General features: G+C 41.1%; 2 protein-coding genes and 1 non-coding gene across 3 annotated transcripts; 1 reads left to right on the top strand and 2 right to left on the bottom strand.

Annotated features, from left to right (window-relative positions):
• Window positions 1-1,980: 1,980 nt before the first annotated feature.
• Window positions 1,981-3,433, top strand: LOC142432562 (vomeronasal type-1 receptor 4-like). Its single transcript, XM_075537788.1, has 2 exons — window positions 1,981-1,984; window positions 2,451-3,433. The coding sequence occupies exons 1-2, from the start codon at window positions 1,981-1,983 to the stop codon at window positions 3,431-3,433; spliced, it is 987 nt and encodes a 328-aa protein (XP_075393903.1).
• Window positions 3,434-7,527: 4,094 nt separating this feature from the next.
• Window positions 7,528-7,691, bottom strand: LOC142432815 (U1 spliceosomal RNA). Its single transcript, XR_012780920.1, has one exon. It is a non-coding gene; the product is annotated as a U1 spliceosomal RNA (small nuclear RNA).
• Window positions 7,692-15,430: 7,739 nt separating this feature from the next.
• On the bottom strand, window positions 15,431-16,449 carry LOC142432560 (vomeronasal type-1 receptor 4-like). The gene has a single exon (XM_075537787.1). It carries the CDS (start codon window positions 16,370-16,372, stop codon window positions 15,431-15,433), a length of 942 nt encoding a protein of 313 aa, XP_075393902.1. The 5' UTR covers window positions 16,373-16,449.
• Window positions 16,450-16,929: the final 480 nt, after the last annotated feature.

Here is a 16,929-nt window from a genome sequence, read left to right as displayed (position 1 = left end):
GGCCTTTTGTGGACTTGACCAATGTGAATAATTTGCCTGGGACATATGAAGGGTCTTCGTTATTTTTCCCAGTGGGTTTAAAGGAGCCAATCCAAGAACCCGGCAACATCCACAGTATCATCTAGGAAGAACAGAAACAAATGGACGCATATTTTTTAAACCCGAATTCGGCCCTGATAACCTCCTGCATCCAGGAGTCAGAGGGCAGTGGACCTTTAGAGGTGGTGCGAAGCAGGGGCAGTTGTGCCAGAATCTAGCAGCAGCAGCAGCACAAGACTGAAGTGGTACAGCTGCAGTTGGCCTAAAGGTCTACCAAGCAGAGCAGACCCACAGGGTGAGAGAGCCGTGTGTCTTCAGGCTTGCTGGCGGAGTGGTGGGCCTCTGGCCCTCATTCCCAGAGATAAGCACACTTTATAACACTTGTCTGAGCAGGTCTGAGGGCAGGCCCATGGGTGAGGGCTGAGAGGAGAGTGTCCAGTAGGGACCTCAGAGGAGACTCTGTAGGGACAGATAGGAGTCTTACGTGGCCCAGAAAAACCAAGAAAACTGTCTACAAAGAAGAAGAGATGTAGCCTGTGTGCTTCCTGGTTGGTCCAAAATTTGTCCACTTTTACTTCCATAATCAGGCCCCTAACTGTGAATCTGGCCTGTGAGTTCTGCGTGGCCATTACACGGAGTTATCAAACCCAACAGAGACACAAACAGAGCTGTGGGAAGGATTGTTTATGTCAGACTATATTAAGCAAACAAACAACATTTAGAGCATGGTGTATGTGTAATTTACACTGCATAGGAATTAGCCTTGAATAGATACTTCCCCTTTGAAGGAGAGAAAAATCACATGCCTCTGTTTCCTTGAGGTTGTTTTTCAATCATACACATGGTTACTAGGGCCTAGTAGTTATATGCACTGTCACTGCAACCAGCTGAGTCAGGCTTATGCCCCCACCCCACACCTTTGAAGAGATCGCTATGCCTAAGCGTCCACAGTGACAGTGCACTTGGGTTTTGTAGTTGTGCCTACCTCGTGGCTAAGGGAAGGGTAAGTCCCTTTGTACAGGTGCAGCAGTCATTGCAGTAATGCTTTCACAACAAGTGTGCCTCAGAGCTAATCCTTTGGACACCTGGAAACCTTCCCATGCAAGAAAACCTTGTGGATGACGCCCAGGGATCAATTGGAATAGTGTCTGTGGTCTTAAAGGCTTGTATTCAAACGAGTTGCCATCAAAGTGAGGTGTCAATTGAGTCCACACGGAGGAAGCCCACCAGTCTGTGTGATTCAAAGATGATGATAACAAAACCCAAACATGAAGAATGGAAAAGTGCCCGAGCTTAAAGCATGAACACTCGATTTGTAGAAGGCTGTGTGAGACAGTGGGAGCCAAGTCCATCTGTAGAGTACATAGTCAGAGTAAGCCTCTTGCAAATCCCTTCTCGACACAGGAGAGGATTCCAAGATAGAGGTCACTGTAAACTTGGTTATGGCGGATCGAACCAATGCATCATATAATGCTTGGTCAGTGGATCTCTCTTTTGACCCAACCTGAATTTGCTCTAGGCTCACATTTTTCTCAGCTTTTCCAAGACAGAAATTTCTCTGGTTTTTGAAATATTGTTTAGATTTTTTTCCTTCCATTTTATTTTTAGCTGTCTATTATTATTGTTATTTTTGTTTTCTTCTTTCTGTTTTGTTTTGATTTTTACTGTTTCTGTTAGCTTCCCCTGTTTGTGCAGCACAAAAGAAGTGGATGCAGAGACAGAATAACTGATACAATACTTTCTCAGGAAGAGTGGGAGGAGGAGGCTAATTGAGGAGCAATCAATGAACGGGGGATGGAGGAGGAGTTTTAGAAATGTGATTGGGTATATAGGACTCGCTTTAAAAAGTGATTTAACTACGGACAATGTTATATGAGTATTATATCAAGAGCTATTAAAAAAGAAAAGAAACCAAGAGACCCAACTTGACCTAGGGTCACCATGGGTACAGAATGAAGATTTTTTGCTTAGGGGGCATTGAGTTTATTTTAAAGGGGTTAGAACAATCTGCAGAGGCATATCAATAAAGGTTGTACAACATGAAGCATATAATTAGGGACATTGAATTGTACATGTGGAAGTTGTTGAACTGAAGAATGTTTTGCTATGTATATGTTATGCCAAAATTGAAAATAATATTGCACAAATAACAATGAGGACTAAGGAGAAAATATTTTTTAAATTGATTGAAGTATAGATTGTATAACTCATCATGAGATGATTGAAGTATTGGATTGTATGATATGTGGATGAAATAGCAAAGTGTTAAAATAATAAAATCCTTAATCCACGTGTCTAACTGGTAATTAATTAATGGTAGGCAGAGAAAGAGGATTTCTGTTTCTTTGATACATATGTCTTATGTCTCATTTTCTCATGTAGGATGTTCTGGCTCTGAAGACAAACCTTAGTCAATGGATTTGAAAGAACGAACTCCAGGGATTTGACATTAGGAATAATTCTCATATTGCAGACTACAGTTGGTCTTCTGGGGAATTTCTCTCTTCTTTACCATATTATCTTCCTTTACGTCACTGGATGCCGATCAAGGTGCACAGACTTGATTCTTAGGCACCCGACTGTAGCCAACACCATGGTACATCTTTCTAGAGGTGTCCCTCAGATTATGGCAGCTTTTGGGAGGAAGAATTTCCTCAATGATTTTGCCTACCAAAGTCTTTTCTGTGTTCACAGAGTGGACAGGGGTGTGTCCATTGGCAGCCCCTGGCTCTTGAGGATCTTCCAGGCCATCATCATCAACCCCAGGAACTCCAGTTGGGCAGACCTCAGGGTGAAAGCTCCCCAATACATGGGCGTCTCCATAATCCTGTGCTGGATCATGCACATGCTGGTTAGTGTTATTTTCCCTATGTTTCTAAGTAGCAATCAGGGCGATAAAACCACCAGAGATAGAAAAGACTTTGGATATTGCACTGGTGCTCATCGTGACAAGACAGCGGATGCCCTGTATGCTGTGCTGCTGTCTTTCCCCGATGCTGTGTCGTTGGCACTCATGCTCTTGGCCAGCAGCTCCATGGTTTTCATCCTGCACAGACACAAGCAGCGGGTCAAAGACCTTCACAGGAACAGCATTTCCCCCAGATCCTCCCCTGAGACCAGAGCCACCCAAACCATCCTTGTCCTGGTGAGCACCTTTGTGTTTTTCTACACCCTCTCCATCATCTTTCAATTTGTTATAGTTTCTGTTTTTCATCCCACTTGGTGGATGATGAACCTGTCTACACTAAGTGATGTGTGTTTCCCAACCACCAGTCCTTTTATTCTCATGAGTGGTGACTCCCGTGTCTCTCAACAATGTTTGACCTGCATAAGGAAAATGAATCCCCCTTGTTTTGTACATTTAAAAAAAACCAACCTCTTCACTGCTGTGTAGTCAATTCTAATTCCTAATGACCCTGTAGGGCAGGGTGGGCTTTCCCAGGGTGTTTCAGAGACTGTAGCTCTTTATGGGAGTAGAAAGCCTCATCTTTCTCCATCGGAACTGGTAGTGATTTGGAACTGCTGACCTTGCACCTAGCAAACCACCGGGACTCTTCCTTATCTTATTAGAATCTCCTAATTCTGTATTTTGCATAACATTCAGTTATTGTTTATTCATAACACAATATCCAAATACATGGTGAAGCTCATTATACATTCATGGATATATTTCAGTAGACTTTGATGTGTGTATGCAAAGGTAGGTGTGTATTCATTATTAGGCAGATTGTGTTTGTAATACATGGAAATTTAAATAAAAATATGATTCTAATTATAACAACAAGAAACTTGTGAAACCCTATCTTTGACTTATGTGACATTTATATCACCATGCTACTTTCTCATTTGGTTATAATACAAAAAATGTATTATCTCTGTATTGATTTAATTTTTATACCTTTGTTCTTGCTGTATTGTGTTGCTTGAAAAGATAGGCAATAGAACATAGTTAAGCCACATTTGATGTTGACAGGATGAATACATGTTTCCTGTTATGATGGATAGATTTGGGATTTCAGTATCCTACTTATTTTGTGGTCTTCATAATATTTATGAATTATTTTTATCTTCTCCTGGGTTATTTAAAATATGTCTAAATTTTACCTTTCTCTGTGGATGTTGAATGTCAAATCTGTATTAAATTTTAGACCAGACTTTACAACATACTTTAAAAAACTGATCACAATGTCAAGGTATTGAACACCTTTAGCATCTACCTAGAAAATATATGAAACATTACAATACTAATCTATTTATTTCCTCTTGAACCACAAAAGATTTCTGGTATTGTTTATAATATTAATTACACAAGCCCATTCTTACATATTCATTAATAAGATTACATTAATATATGTGACATCTGACCTTCGGTGCCCTATCCCAGTTGTCATTTCTAGGTGCTGTCAAGTCAGTTCTGACTCACAGTGACCCGATGTACAGCAGAATGAAAATCTTCCAGTCCAGTGCTATCCCCACAATCATTCTTATATTTGAGCCCACAGTTTTAATTACTGTATCAATTATTTTCTTTGAGGTCTTCCTCTGTTTTTGCTCCCCCTCTACTTTACCAAAGGTGATGTCCCTTTCCAGGGACTGGTCCCTTCTGACATGCTCAAAGCTTGTGAAATGATGACTGATCATTTTGGCTTCTAGTGAACATTTAGGCTGTCCTTCTTCCAAAACGGATTTGTTTCTTCTCAAAGCAGTTCAAGATGCCTGCAATATTCTTCACAACGCCTCAGTTCAAGTGCACAGATTGTCTTTGATCTTCCTATTCAATGTCCAACTCTTACATGCACAGAAGCTCACATCAGGCATACCTTACACCTCAAAGTGACATCTTCTCTCTTCAACATTTTCAAAGGGTCTTGTGAGACTGATTTACTCAAAACAATTTGTCTTGATTTCCTAACTGCTGCCTCCATGAGCAGTGATTGTGAATGCACACAAGACAAAATTCTTGACAACTTCAATCATTTCTCTACTTATCCTGATATTGCCTGATGGTCCAGTTGTGAGGATTTGGATGTTCTGTGCACTGAGTTGTTATCCATACTGAAGGCTGAAATCCTTGTGCTTCAAGTCCTCCTCACATACACCAAGCAAGGATGTGTCATCTGGACATCACAGGTGTTGAAGAAGTCTTCCTCCATTTCTGATCCCACATTCTTTTCAGAGAATCCAGCTTCTCTTATATAGCTAGACATATAATATGGGGAAAGTGTTTAAGCCTATAAATAGTTCCAGGTCTATCAGATGACGTTATGAATGTCTTCCAAACAGGTTTGATGGGTGTGAATTATTGTGTGTGTATTTTTTAAATTTACAAGTCCACTGCCTGCCCCAATACGTCACAGTCTTTCCCATTTTCATCTTGATCAGTTTGCTTTTCAGGTGCCTGCCTCCCCTTCACATCTAAACCCACATTCTTCCGTAAAGAGTAGCAGTCTCAGGATCTCGCAGGGGCAGTTCTACGCTGTCCTGTGTGGCTGCCATGACGCAGAATGGACTCAAAGGCAGTGAGATTCATGTGTGGCGTTCCTGGTGCCATCCCTCAGCTCATCGGTCTTCTGTCATTAATGTTCAACAAGTCAGATCTATTTTTGAGATGTTTTCGAAAATGAGATGGGATATACTGAAGGTTGTATTTTGGCTATTGTCAACTTGTTTTATGTTTATTCTTTAACAGTTTCATAATATGTGATTCGTGCATCATAAAGTTAAATGGTTTAACTATTAAATAGAGATGTGCAATTAACCCCATTAATTTAAGAACATTTTCCCATTCTTGTTCTCATTATTATTAGTTCCCTATTTCCTCCAGCCCCTCTTCCATGATCCTGAACAATATTAACCTAGTTACTGCCACTGTAAATTTACCCAACCTGAATTTCATGTTTAAGAAATTACACAACAGAAGCAAACAAAACAAACCACCAGTAAGAAAGAAAAGAGAAACATTTCAATAAGAAACCCACAAGTGAATAAAAAGTAGAATGAATTAAACATGGATTAAACGGCGAAACGTAAGTTAAAACATTGAATTTTCACGCAAGTATCTCTGCAGCAAGGGCTCTGCTGGTGTAGTGGGTCGGGCACCCACACAAGGTCAGAAGTCCACACCCACGAGCTGCTCCTCAGAAGAAAGATGAGGTCATTCACTCTCACAATGATTCACAGCCTCAGAAATACAAAGGGATGGCTCAACTATGCCCTACATGGGCCCAGGAAGCAGAACTGACTCGATGGCAGTGACTTTGAGTTTAACATTTGCAGTAGTCCACTTTCAAATGCCCTCTGTATTAGGGAAAGACTATTCACATCCCTGGTCAATGGACTTATGTTAATTTTCTTCAACTTCTAACTGAACTTACGTGTTGGCCATTGGTTATCTGTTCCACAGTCATCCCTACCCTTATTTTGGATGCTAATATGAGCTTCTTCGCGGTATCTTCCCACAGCTGTAGTCAATTTGCTTTCTGAGTAATCAACCTTGTGAAGTCCATATATTCAGTTGTTCATGATGTTGGAAAACAGTATTTGCAATGAAACGTCATTGGTCTTGCAAAATTCTAGCATGAGATATTCAGCTTTTTTTCTATCACGAAGCACATTTTTTCTAAGCATTGCTCCTTCTTTGATTACAGGTTTGGCATTACACAGTGTAATGACCCATCGTGATTGCTTCTTGGTCAATTTCACACTGATTAAGTTGGTAGAATGCTTTACTTTCTGCATCACTAGCTTTAGTGGTTGGTTCATGAATAATAGTGGGTTAAAGGGGATTTCCTCGTTGATTTATAGGAATTATGCTATCACAGATAGCATTGTATACTCAGCTAGATCGTGAAATGGTTTTTTGATCATGAATTCTCCATCATTCTTGAATTTGACATTCCTACTATAATAACCATATAGTTGTCTGCTTGATTAAAAATAGAATATTCTGGTCCATGAAGTTCACTAATGCCTAAGATATTGATCTTTTGGGTCCTGTTTCACTTTTTACAATTTGAAAATTTCTTAGATTCATACATTTTACATTCTACATTCTGATTAGTAATTGATAATCTCAGCTGTTCTCATTTTGAATCAGTGTCCATCAGCAAATGAAGGTCTTGGGAATTTACCTCATTCATGTCATTATGATTGACTTTATTTTAAGAAAAAAGGTAGGTCTTTCTTAATCTCATTTTGAGTGTCTTCCAACCTGAGGAGCTCATCTTTCACACTGTTAGACATAGTTCACTATTATCTACGAGGTGGGTAATCCCTCAGGAGTGGATAGCCTAGTCCTTCTCTGTAGTCTGTTCTTCGTCTGGATGCACCTCTGAATCCTCTTCGTATTAGGTGACCTTGCCAGTGTTTCAAATACCAATGACCTGGCTTCCAGCATCACAACAACACTCAAGCGACCCTATGGCAAACGTTCAGACAAGTGGCCATTCTTGAATGTGTGTCTCAACATAACCTTTTTTTTTTTAATACCAGGGGAGAGCGCGAACGCAGTCCCCAACTACCACAAATTATGCAGTCGAGTTTCCCACATTTGGGGAAATCGCAGGGGTCAGAACATCCAGAGTGCAATGGATAAGCCTCGCCCTGGGAAAACCACCTTCGTGATCATGGTATCTCCCCTGCCAGGTGAGTATCAACATAACCTTTATGTCAAACAATTTGTACCTTCCAATTAGAACTATTAACTCTGAGTGGGTGAATGATTTATGTCAAATCACAATGGGAGAACTCTGACATTCTGTTTAGTTCTTCTAATCTCAGGACAGATGATGTCACCAAGGACTGTGAATCCTATAGACTACTTTCTTCTTGTGTCTTGTGTTTTCATCCATAAAATTTTTGGTGGCTGATTTTTCCCGAGTAAATGATCAAGTATTTCTTCCAGGCACACTGGGTTGTCCTTGTATGTCTGGTCTCCTGATTAGCAGCTGAGTGCATTAGTTGTTTGCACCACTCGGAGGCACTCGCATTTAAGGCATATGTTCATCTAGAACCATTCGAGGAGAGCTTTAGGGAGGAACCAAATGACCAAGTGCCATGAGGAGGGCACAGTATATTCCAAAATCCCAGAGCAGAATGGGATTGAGTTTGGAGGGCCTAGAATAAAACTAAACCAAGCATTAGTAAGACCAACTTGTTCAGAGAATGTCAGGTTTATGCACTGCTATGGAACCCTGGTGCTCCAGTGACTAAGCACTTAGCTCCTATTCAGAATCTCTGGGGATCTTCCATTCTGCCCAGTTGAGTCACAGTGAGTTTGAATTTATTCAATGGCCGTGGACTTTTGATTTGCAGATGGGTCAATAGGTGTTCCTATGTCTTTCTAAAGGAGCCCTGTTGGTACAATGGTTAGGGACTCAACAGCTAATCAATATCTTCTGTTCCATTTCACCAACCTCCTAGGATGAAGGAAGGTATGGTGCTGTGCTTCTCTGCAGACTTCAGACTTGGAAACTCTGTCGGACAGTTGTGCTCTCTCTTGAATCATGGGGTTACCAGATTCAGAATGGATTCCTCAGCAAGTGGTGGTGTTGAGATGAGTGCTTGACTACTAAATAAAAAGTTGGCAATTGGAACACACTCAAAGGTATGTTGGAAGAAGGCCTTGTGACCAAATCATCATCCAGGGCAACCCCCTTTGACTGTAATTTTACTTTAACACATGTGGTGTCACAATAAGCCACCCGAATGGCAACTGGTCTGTCAGTTTCGGGCTTACCTGTTAAACTTGAAATGAAGCATAGGTAATCTGGGGTAACTACTGTTGATAAATCCCATTTTTCTACAGACTATCCTCTGTTGGCCTACTAGTTCTCACAATCCTGTGAACTGTTTTCTTGTGTCAACAAGCCAAGCCCTCTCTCCAAATCTAAGTGCTCTGTGTAGAAGAGGCTTCTGCCTTGGGTGCAGATTGAACATCATTTTGTATTGTACTAAGAGATCTAAAAATATAAGCTCTTTGAGGTGAGCTAGCACAAATGGATTGATCTAAAGAGAATTGGGTAGGGTGGTAAAGGAGGGATGGGAGTGGGACTGGGGCGCCGAAACTGCAGTTATGCTCAGAAAGAATATTTCTGCACACAGAGGACACTCCAAACTTCCAAGGTCTTGGAGTAAATCCAACTATTGTGTTTCGGTGTGCGGTGTTGTCAATATGATTCTTAATCAGAATGCTGGTTTATGGCTTTAAATCACTGAAATGTTAGTTAGCACTTGAGTGCTTAAGCAAGCAGCAAGCATGGGGTCAGTACCTACTGTGGAAGCAACTGTAGAATCTATCTAAATGCTCATCTGCTCCTGAGACTTTCCTTTGAAAGCAGGCATGAAATGTATGGATGTGCTTTATACAATTGATGTATGTATATGTATGGATGGTGATAAGAGTTGTATGGGTCCCTAATAAAATGTAAAAAAAGAAAAGAGGAGAAAAAAATGATTAGGGCAGGGACTGTACAGATGTGCTTTATACAATTGATGTATGTATATGTATGAACTGTGATAAGAATTGTATGAGCCCCTAATAAATTGTTAAAATTAAAAAAAAAGAAAGCAGGCATGAATATTGCAGTGAATATTTTCTTAGTAATGTCCATATTTGTGGGCAAAAAGCTGTTTGTTCCTCAGGCAAATGGGACAGGATCAACATGTTTCATGGCCCAGGTCGTGTAAGGACAATAACAGCTCATATAAGGGAGCCGAGTGAAGCAGCTCTTGGTCTAGCTCTCTGCCTGAGACGAAACGGACACTTTGCCTCTTACTCTCTGGCCAAGGCTGCAGAAAGGAGGCACTTGCAAGATCACCTTCTTAATTTCCCCAAGCCTCGTCCTCTCCTCTTTGAACAGCATGAACTAATGAGCTACTGTATGCCTCACAAATTGTAAATTGCCCTTTGTGCGATCCTGCACAAGCATCCTGGCTATGAGACCTAGTGACTATAGAGGCCCAACCTTAGTACAGTTCTGGACCCCACAATCTAAGCTGCAGGGACTGCCTTTTTTTTTAACGTAAGTTTTTTGGCTGCCTTTTTTTGAACATAAGTTTTCTCTTGTGATTTCCCCCTCTAAAACCCTTTCAATCTGTAAAGATAAGAGCAGGTTCCTCTACATTATCTTACACATTGGCACCGACATTGAATTGTGCGAGTACAGCGATTCCTTAAGTCAGTGCGATCATGTGCTATTTTTTACTTGAATCTCTTTCAAAATCCTTCTTCATACTGTTGTGTGCTTCCTCTTCTCCGTGGATAGTGGACAAGGTGGCGCAGCTCGTGGGCTCATGATGAGAAAAAGGTGTGCAGCAGGAGAACTCAGAGGAGCAGGGAATCTAGAAAGACTCCAACCTTCTATACCTGTCGGACTTCTGCATGTGTCTGCTCCCGCCATGGGAGACCATGTTTATCTCGAGAATCCTGGAAAAGAATGTGCCTCTCCCAAACAGTTCCATAATCTCTAAAGACACTTGCCAGAAACTTGTAATTGGATTTTGTCATCACTAGCCGGGGAAACCTTTCCAGACAAGCTTTCATCTCCCCACGCCTGAGCTGTCAGCACCACAACAGGTGAGACGATAATTTCTCCTCTATGGGGCAGAGGGGGCACAGACGCAAATACCTGGATGTCAGCATTGGACTGCTTCCCTCAGACACTTGCTGTGGAGTTTATGACCCCCACACTGAGACTCCTGTCCTGGCAGCAGTAAAGAGTCAGGTGAGTGTTTTCTCATGCAGTCTGAGCGACAGAGTCTGTACATGGGGGACCAGATCAGGGTCAGGGTTAGTGCTCATACTAGAATTAGGAAATCTTCTGGGTTCCAAACTTGTTCACTGTCAAAGAGGAAGTAGATCCCTGGTCTGACCCGCAGTTGATTGAGAACAGAGACCCAGACCTGTGGATCTTCTCTGAATCACCGATGGCTCTTAGTGTGATCCTCAAGAATAGTGATTTTAGGTGTTTCATCCTATTGTAACCAGGAAACCCAAGTTTGAAGGTCTTTAAAGGCTGTGGATCTGAATCAATATGATGTCCAACCTGCTGTACAGGAATTACAAGAATTGTCAAGATTGCTGCCTGTAACACCTACACCAGTACAATAAAGAGCAGGACAAATCTAGGGGAATCATAGAAATGTGTGGAGAAATAATGTATCTGATGGTTGTTGGTAGAATACACATGTCTTCTCTTATTCTGGTACATGATGCATTAATGGAGACAGCAATTGCCTCTTCTCTGGGAATATTCGCGTTCTATTGATTATGGGACTGCTTTTCCTACAGAAGGTAGAGAAACAGCAATGATGGAAAACTCACTTGATAATAGGTTTCTAGACTATAATGAAGCTGTCAGGATAACTTTTTTCTTGTGCTATTTTCAGTGCTTGAGAAGTATCCTAATATCAAATTTTAAAAATAACCATTCCAATTTATATGCTACACAACATGTCACACTTTAAATATTTTGTTTCCCACATGTGTCCTACTTGCCCATATCTTATAAAAATCAGCCTCTCACCGTTGGTCCTGAGGGGTTCATCTGTCCTACATTCCTTATGTTTCCAGATCCCAACTGTGCCACGGTGAATCCTCTGGTCTAACCAGGTCCGCAAGGTAGAATTGGGATCATGATAATTGGGGGCGGGGGAGAGGGGAGGAGGCGTTGAAGAACTAGAGGAAGGTTTTGAGTTTCATTGTTGCTACCCTGAACCCTAAGTGACTCATCTCCTCCCCACTACCCCTCTGCAAGGGATGTCCAGTTGTCTACAGATGGGGATTGGGGTTTAAACCCTGCCCCACGATGGCAGGTTGGTTTGCCCCTTTAATGCAGGAACCCAGTGATGCTGGGCAGAATTGTCCAAGTTGGCGAGGTCACCTTAGAGGTTCAAGGGAAGTTTCCTGAACTGCGCGGCAGGCTGTAGATGGCTGTCACAGCTGCCTAATGTGGTGTTCAGCACTCCCACAGAGGGCAGGCTGGCGTTCCCCCTGCTATTTGGGATGATTTGCCTTAGGTGGAGGGTAGTGGCCTGGAAGCCAGCAGTGGCGTATGATAGGAAAGAGAGGGAGAGGAGAGGAAAAAGAAGAAAAAATATGGAGAAAAACAAAACAGACCGGAACCCATTGAGACCGACTGCGGCAGGATAGATAGAAGGGCGAGCGAATAAAGTGGAAATAGAGAGGTAAGTAAGGTGATAACTGAGACTTGCTCACCTGTCCGTGGGGCAGGAAGGGTTCTAACTCATCTTCAAGGTAGTGGGGTGGTGTGCCTGCTTGATGTAGGGTTCCACAGATGCAGGGTGGGATTGCTCTCGAAGGCAGGATCGCACTAGCGGCAGGTGTCAGTTCCCACAACTGTACTGGTGCTGGAGTTCGCTGGTATAGCTGTCTTGTGCTGTATGTAGCACTATAGGAGGGTGGGCTGGGGTGGCGGGGTGTTCCCACAGCCCCGTGTGTGGCCCTAGGACAGGCAGGACATCCCTAGCTGTGTGTAGAATCACTGAGAGGGAGGCTGTGCTTATTGTCCTATCTAGATTGCTGGTGCCTAACTAGATCAGAGGATTTTATTTTTTTAATCCCCCCGCCCCTGGCCAGTTAGAATAGAATCCAATTAAATTGTCTCCCTGGCTCTGAGCTCTCGCTCTGAGTTCTGTTCTCAAGATTACATTTCAAGAATTGAATTTTTATTGAGTTTATGCAGTTTAAGGTATGCTGAAAACTTTTTTGGTTTTTCTAATTCAAAGTCAATGAACAGTTCACTGTATTGTGATACTTTTACTTCCCACGCTGCCCTTTGAACTTTTCCATCCAGTTCTTTGACTTTATTTCTTTCATTTGATTTAGCAACTCTACAATTAAGTGCAAGTTCAGAATCGCGAATGACATCCACACTGATATTTCTCTTCTCTCTCCCTTTTCGCTTTCTTCACGAATGATGGATGGTCTTAATGTTTTTCCACAAGCTATTGAGTCTTCTGCCATTAGTGTTTAGTGTGTCAAATCTGTTATTGAGATGTTTTCAACATTCAGGTAGGATAGCCTCAAACTTGTATTTGGGCTCTCCCAGACGTGTTTTCATATTCCTCAGCTTCAACGAGAAGTTACATATGAGCCATTGATGGCCTGTTCCGCAGTCAGTCTCTGCCATGGTTTTAGCTGTGGGTATTGAGCTTCTCTGTTGTCTTTTCCCATAGATGTAGTCAATTGATTACTGTGCATTCAATCTGGAGACATCCATGTACATATTCATCATTTGTGTTGTTGAACAAAGGTATTTGTGATGAAGAAATCATTGCTCTTGCAAAAGTCTACATTTGCTCTTCAGCTTTACTTCCATCACCAAGACCACAGTTCCCAACTATCGTTCCTTCACCTTTATTTCCAACTTTTGCATTTCAATCACCCATGATAACCCTGCCTCTTTACTGCATGTTTGATCAATTTCATACAAAAGGCATGGGAAGAATCTTTCCATTTCATCACTTTCATGGTTGATGCATAAATTTGAATAATAATTGCATTGATTGGGTTTCCTTGAATCCTAACAGATGTAGTCCTATCACAGACAGTGTTGCTCTTCCAGATAGATATTGCGATGTCCCTTTTGTCCATGTATGCAGTGTCATTCCTTTTGATATTGGTGTGTCAAGCATACTTTATAAGCCATATGATTTTCTATTGATGCTGACCAAAACCAGTCCATTTCAGCTCACTCACACCAATATATCAACAATTATGTGTTCTTTATAAATTTCCTACAGTCCTACTTTGTCTATTCCAGAGTCTGCTAATTGTAGATTTGTGTAGCTGTTTCTTCTCATCTTATATTGCGCACTGTCTGTAAATGAAGATCCTAGAGGCTCCATGACTACCAGTTTCACTCCATTTCGATACCATGCTCAATTGACTCTATTGGAATATATCCAGCACTTGGCTGTCAGTTTGTCATACTGTGGTGGCTAGTCATGTTGCTGTGATGCTGGAAGCTATGTCATTGGAATTTTAAATGCCCGCATGATCACCCAATGTGAGCAGGGTAAGAACTCCAGACTAAGAACAGCCAAGGAAGAAGGAATAGGTTGCCTACTTTAGAAGAAGTAGCCTCTGAAAACCTTACATATAGATACTGGAATATCTGACATTGTCAGATACTGGAGGCCTAATGAATGTAAGCAGAATATCAGATATAGTGCCGGAAGATGGATCCCTTGGATCAGAAGACACTTTAACTGTGACAGAGGAGAAACTGCTTTCTCAGATACTGTCACTACTTCTACCACTTGTCTGTCAGTGTGGTATGCAATGGTGGCTTTCTTGTGCTGTGGTGCTGGCAGTTATGACACTGGTGCCAGCAGGGTCACCTCAAATGAGCAGGTGTCAGTAGAGCTTCCAGACTAAGAACAAATCATCAAAAAGAGATTTGAACTATCTAGAATACATAAATGTATAGAGATCAAAGTTTCTTAGGGGGTTCTAGGCATGGGAGATAAAAGTACGGTAAAAAGTACAGGAAAGTCAAAATGGTCCATGGAATTTTAAAAAATACATTTATACTGAACAATGTCTCATATATATGTATATGTAATGCATGAGAGTTTACAATGATCCCTGCATTTAGATACAAAAAAGGGTATTACCTATAAAAGGAAGCAGCTGGGATGAGACACAAGGAAGCAAATTTAATGCAGTTTTGTATCTTATATCTTCATTGTTAACATTTATTTTATATGAATTATTAATTTACACATCCAAGAGTTTTCTTATTAGTTGAGAGACGAATAGATTAGTGTTATAATCATTAGGTCATCAGTGCATAGGTGAAGTACTCACTATCTTGACACTGTGATCAGTTTTTAAATTGTGCTGTAATTTCTCACTTAAAATCTAAGATTGAATTCATTTTTAACCTCCTAAGTACAGACATATTTTAAAGAACTTAGAAGAACAAATATTAAGAGTACAATCCCACATTTATCCATTATAACAATAAGTATAAATATATTAATTGATTCTGTCAACCAGAACTATCGCTTGATTATGTAGATTTGGATACACAGGCAATCAAAACTTGGTGTTGATACACTAAAAAATAAAATATGTATTCCATGCATTTTAACCGAGTAGATACCATTGTGAAAAAAATAGGATTAGAGAACTTTATTGTGATTGTAATTAGGATCATTATTTTCCATACTGGGTATGTTTGCACTATGATTCCTTGATTATATAGAAGCACAATTTGGCTGATATGCACACTCAGCCACTTACACAGACACATATCTCTATATATTCAGATGTATCCATGTGTGTGCAATATAATCTTTTCCATTGGCATGGATTCTGTGAGATGAAAAATTAAACAACTAAACCTAGTGCAAAAACATAAAATTATCTATCTCTGATAACATAGTGGGATTTCAGTTTTCTTTTCCAGGAAAAGCAGAGCTGAGAGAAACTGGAGTCACAGCTCATGAAAATAAATGGACTAGCAGTGGGGTAAGAGGCATTAGCTAGAGCAGCTGTGTTCACCATCCACAAACTGGGGTGAATAAAAGAGGCTAAAAGAACTTGAAAGATGATGGAGAGGGTGTAGAAAGAAACAAAGGTGCTCACCAGGACAAGGATGGTTTGGGTGGCTCTGGTCTCAGGGGAGGATCTGGGGGAAATGTTGTTCCTGTGAAGGTCTTTGACCCGCTGCTTGTGTCTGTGCAGGATGAAAACCATGGAGCCGCTGGTCCAGAGCATGAGTGCCAACGACAAAGCATCGGGGAAAGACAGCAGTACAGCATACAGGGCATCCGCTGTCTTGTCGTGACGAACAGAAGAGCAGTATCCAAATTTTTTTCTGTTTGTGATAGTTTTATTGCCCCAATTATTACTTATATAAATAGGGAAAATTATATTTAGCAGCATGTGCAGAATCCAACACAGGAATATCAAAAGGCCCAAATATTGGGGAGCTTTCTCCTTGATGTCTGCCCACCTGGTGTTGCTGGGGCTGATGGTGATGGCCTGGAACATGCTCAAGAGACAGGTGCTGCCGAAGGACACACCCCTGCCCACTCTGTGAGCGTAGAAAAGAATTTTGCAGCCAAAATCATTGAGGAAATCTTTCCACCCAAAAGCTGCCATAGTCTGGGGGATTCCTCTAGAAAGATGTACCATGGAGTTGGCTACAGCCAGGTGCCTGAGAATCAAGTCTGTGGACCTTGACCTGCATCCAGTGAAGTAAAGGAAGATAAGATGGTAAAGAAGAGAGAAATTTCCCAGGAGCCCAAGTGTAGTCTGCAATAAGAGAATTATTCCAAACAGCAAATCACCGGCGTTCATTCTCTCAGATCCAATGACTAATGTTTGTCTTCTGAGCCTGAGTGTCCTACATGAGATGATGAGAGATAAGACATACATATCAAAGCAACAGAAATCCTCTATCTACACAGACTTAATTAATTCCCACCTATATACATTTATTAAATGTTTCCATTTTAACACTTCTACGGCATTTCATCCACATATCATATATTTTAATAGTTAGTTCATATCAAGTAGAGTTGTACAATTTTTTCCATAATCAATTTTTAAAGACTTTATTCTTTCTTCTACCTCGTCCTTTCCTATGGCCCCCTGGAGCCATCAGCTCTGTTATTTTCTCCTCAGGATTATTTATCCTGTCTATCTTATATGGATATACATGAAAAAAGAAAGAAAGAAGCCTATAAATAGGGAGCAGGGAATCCCACAAATGCTGAGACAAGGGAACAATAAGTGATCTCAAATTGATTGTGAGGAGGGTATAGAATACCTGGTGGGGTTTGATGCAATTTAGCCAAGAGAAACTATGGAGAACCGAATGAAGGTCAAACATGTTAGTGGGACAGGATGAAACT

The sequence above is a fragment of the Tenrec ecaudatus genome, chromosome 18 (assembly GCF_050624435.1).
Source record: "Tenrec ecaudatus isolate mTenEca1 chromosome 18, mTenEca1.hap1, whole genome shotgun sequence".
Lineage (NCBI taxonomy): Eukaryota > Metazoa > Chordata > Mammalia > Afrosoricida > Tenrecidae > Tenrec > Tenrec ecaudatus.
This window is presented reverse-complemented; position numbering and strand designations above follow the sequence as displayed.